The sequence below is a fragment of the Dama dama genome, chromosome 30 (genome assembly GCF_033118175.1).
Source record: "Dama dama isolate Ldn47 chromosome 30, ASM3311817v1, whole genome shotgun sequence".
NCBI classification, from domain to species: domain Eukaryota; kingdom Metazoa; phylum Chordata; class Mammalia; order Artiodactyla; family Cervidae; genus Dama; species Dama dama.
The window spans coordinates 70,305,001-70,308,552 of NC_083710.1; the positions used below are offsets into that span (position 1 = coordinate 70,305,001).

The 3,552-nt window shown below is 59.3% G+C and overlaps 1 protein-coding gene across 2 annotated transcripts; it reads right to left on the reverse strand.

The window, feature by feature from the left end:
• Window positions 1–1,490: 1,490 nt before the first annotated feature.
• On the reverse strand, window positions 1,491–2,324 carry SOX21 (SRY-box transcription factor 21). Of its 2 annotated transcripts, XM_061133029.1 has the most exons (2): window positions 1,885–2,324; window positions 1,491–1,818 (listed from the first exon to the last, which is right to left on the reverse strand). In XM_061133029.1, exons 1-2 carry the CDS (start codon window positions 2,322–2,324, stop codon window positions 1,491–1,493), a joined length of 768 nt encoding a protein of 255 aa, XP_060989012.1. The 2 variants fall into 2 exon arrangements, with proteins under 2 accessions (XP_060989012.1, XP_060989010.1); XM_061133027.1 differs by having other exon boundaries at window positions 1,491–2,324.
• Between the last annotated feature and the right edge of the window lie 1,228 nt (window positions 2,325–3,552).

Consider the following 3,552-nt stretch of genomic DNA (forward strand, 5'->3'; position numbering starts at 1 on the left):
CAGATATAGTTTAGACGTCTAATATTAAATTAGAAGATCACACAAGAAAAACCATTTACACATAAAGGTTAAAACCAATACTTAAACTTTCAAAAACTTTATATTACATAAAGCCAAAATGAAACTAAATACATGTTAGCCAACTTCATTCACAAACAGTAGTCAAAATATATACACTTAAAAAGAAAAAAGCTACAAATGAGGTTCTTTTCTCTAAAATGTGTTTTATCATCATTTGCAAATGAATTGCAGGTGATCTAAAAAATAAGCTAATTAGGGAGGGAACTCCAAAACACATTTAAGCGGTTTGAGTTGGTGGAGAAATGCTAGCTGAAAGAAGAGACATCTGTCAAAACAATTCTGGTTTTTGTTTTGTTTTGCTAAATAATAAATATATAATTACCACTCAGACAAAAAAAGTCTGATTTAGTCTTAGATAAAATTGCGGGTCTGAAATAGTCCCGCAATTTTTAAAAGTTAACTTTGACATTAGTTCAAAATGTTTGAGAGTCGAAAACTGACTCAAATTTAGGGCAACGCAAATAACACATTTTCAGGCTTAATGCTTTCACGGACATATACACATTTACAATCTGAAGGTGAAACTCAGCCATAATGAGAAAATAGGAACAAAACCTTTTTCTGTGTAAACTGTGTCAAAAATTCTAGCGAGTGGACTCAGGGAGACTTCTAGTAGATTTTTTTATTTTAAGGGAGAAAAGCCAATTGACAACTTTTCATTTCACACACATTTCTTGTTTGCGGTCCTTGCTCTTGAGAAAGAGCTCTTGGTCTGATTTGCATATGGTAGGATAAACAAAAGAAACCGTGATCGTCTCACACACAAAAGGCCAGATTCGAGCCGGTCACTGGTCAAGAATGGATCCGGTCTAGGGGTTCTGCTTGAGAGAACAGAGATTTGCAAAGTTCAAATAGTACAAATAGGGAGCAAGGTTGCTCGGAGCCATCCCGTTCCGAGAAACTAATGACACAGATCAGCTTTTCCCTTGTGCCAACCATTTCAGACCTGACGTTTGAACAGAGTGCATGCAACACAGACCAGGAGAAAAGAATGATAATAACAGAAAAACAATGGGCAACAAAAGCAAAACCGACAGTAAACTTCCCACAGAGAAAGCTGGAAAGCCCAACATGTTAAAAAAAAAAAAAGTTACTCCTCCACCTCTGTGGGCCAAAACGCAACAGGTTCCGAAGTGCAAAGCAAACAGCCACCGCTGTCGGATACAACTGCCCTCTTGAAAGTTGTCTGCGGGGTGCAGGTCTGAAAGGACCCTGTCGAATTCACACGCACACTCGCCCGCGCACTCGCGCGCTCGGCCACTCGCGCCCCGACTGGCATCTATACATCTTATGTACACACACACCGGGGGGCCCCCGTCTCGGGAGGGCGCGTGGGGAGGCCGCAGAGCTCGTACCTATACATATGTACACGTGGGCACACCGGTCCCGGCGAGGCCGCCCCGCGGGGGTCATAGCGCGGCGGCGTAGGCCGCGGGGTAGGGGTCTAGCTGGGGCTTGCCCATGCCCGGCAGCAGGATGTAGGCGAGCGGCGGCTGCAGCCCGGGGCTGGGCCACGCGCTGCAGTTGCACGGGATCATGTAGCCCGGGTTGCCCGGGCTGGGGTGCGAGTGCGTGTGCCCCCCGGCGGCCGCGGCCGCCGCTGCAGCCGCCGCCGCCGCGCCGTGGAAGGCGCCGGCGCCCGCGGTCGGGTAGCCCAGCGACGACGCGTACGGGAGGCCGGACGAGGACGACGAGATCTCTGCCATCTTGGAGCCCAGGTCGAGCAGCGAGTAGGGGCTGCCGGCGGCGGCGGCGGCGGCGGCCGCAGCGGCGGCGGCGGCCGACTGCGGGAAGAAGACGCGCGCCGCGGCAGCGGCGGCGGCAGCGGCCGCCTTCTCGGGGTTGGCGAGCAGCGACTCGGGCACCAGGCCGCCGCTGCCCGCGCCCGCGTGCAGCCCGGCGCCCGCCTTGAGCGCCGGGTGCTCGGCGTCGGCCACGCCGCCCAGGCCGTAGGGCACCGGGAAGGCGAACTTGTCCTTCTTGAGCAGCGTCTTGGGCTTGCGCCGCGGCCGGTACTTGTAGTCGGGGTGCTCCTTCATGTGCATGGCGCGCAGGCGCTTCGCCTCGTCGATGAACGGCCGCTTCTCCGACTCGGTGAGCAGCTTCCACTCGGCGCCCAGGCGCTTGCTGATCTCCGAGTTGTGCATCTTGGGGTTCTCCTGGGCCATCTTGCGCCGCTGAGCCCGCGACCACACCATGAAGGCGTTCATGGGCCGCTTGACGTGGTCCACCGGCTTGGACATGCTGTCGCCCTGCCGCGGCTGCAGCCCGCCGCCGCCCGGGCCGTCGCTCTCGGCCCGGAGGAAATCAATGTTGGCTGTTGGCGGGGACCCGTTCGGCCCGCCGCGCCCCACTTTTCACACCGGCGTCGCTCCCGCCGGGAGGAGGGGGCCGAGGGACCAGCCCCGGGCCGCGTCGCGCCCCCTGGATGTTCTGCGGTGTCCGGCCGGCCAGGCGCTCGGGGGTGGGAAAAACAAAATCCTCCCCGGGGCACGAGAACTTCTCGGCGGTGTCCCCACCCCCACGGTGGCAGTTTGCCCTTTTCTTTGTGTCCTTCCTGTCCGGTGGCGTCCGCTCGCGAACTCCCCGCAGGTGGCCGCCACCCAGCAGCACGGTCCCCCTCCTCGGTCTTTCCCCTGTTAAATGCACAGCGGCCCCGAAAGTTGCGTCGCGGAGGCGCCACCAAGTTGAGCGGAGGAGTCAGCCGCCGCGTGCTGCCAAGTGCCAAAGGGGGCTCTCGGCGGCTGGAGTGTTTGGGTTCTCCTCGGTGACTTTCTCATTTGACAGTGGCAGATGGGGGTGGGGGAGGAGGGGGGGCGGCCGGGAGGAGGAAGAGGAGGGGGGTCCGGGCGCACCGAGGAAACGCAGAGCGCCGCAATGGATATAAATACAAAAACCGCGGCACCGGCCGGTCTTCCTCGCTTGCAGCAGGCGGGATGCGCTGATGGGAAACCCCCTGGTGGGCTGAGGTTTGGGGGGGGAGCTTTCCGCACCCCAGCACCTGGCTCGTGGGTCTTCCTCTCCGGCTGCGGGTCGGGGCAGGAGGTTGGCTGAGGATTCAGCAAGCTTGGGATCGATCTCCGGGCCTCAAAGGAAATCCTCCCGGCTCGCCGGGGCGGCGCGTCTCGCTGTCCCTGGGGCCATGCCGGCTCGGCTCTCTCCAAGCCCCTCCTGGCTCGCCGGCCGACTCGGGTACCCGGAGCGCGCCGGGCGCGGAGCGCAGGCCAGCCCTCCGCGCGGCGCCGCGGGCCAGGCACCGGCCGCGTCCCACTCGGTCCTCTGGGCCTCCGCCCGGGACTTGCAACTAACTTCGCCCAAGTTTCCTGCGCCGGCGCCGCCGCGCCCCTCTCGGCGCGCTCGCCTCGGAGCGTGCGCCCGCGTGTGCTCCGCACCCGGAGCCCCTCTGGGCGGGCTTTCTCGGCCGGAGCCGAGCGGGCGGAGGTGCAAGAGGAGGGGGGGCGGGTGGCGGAT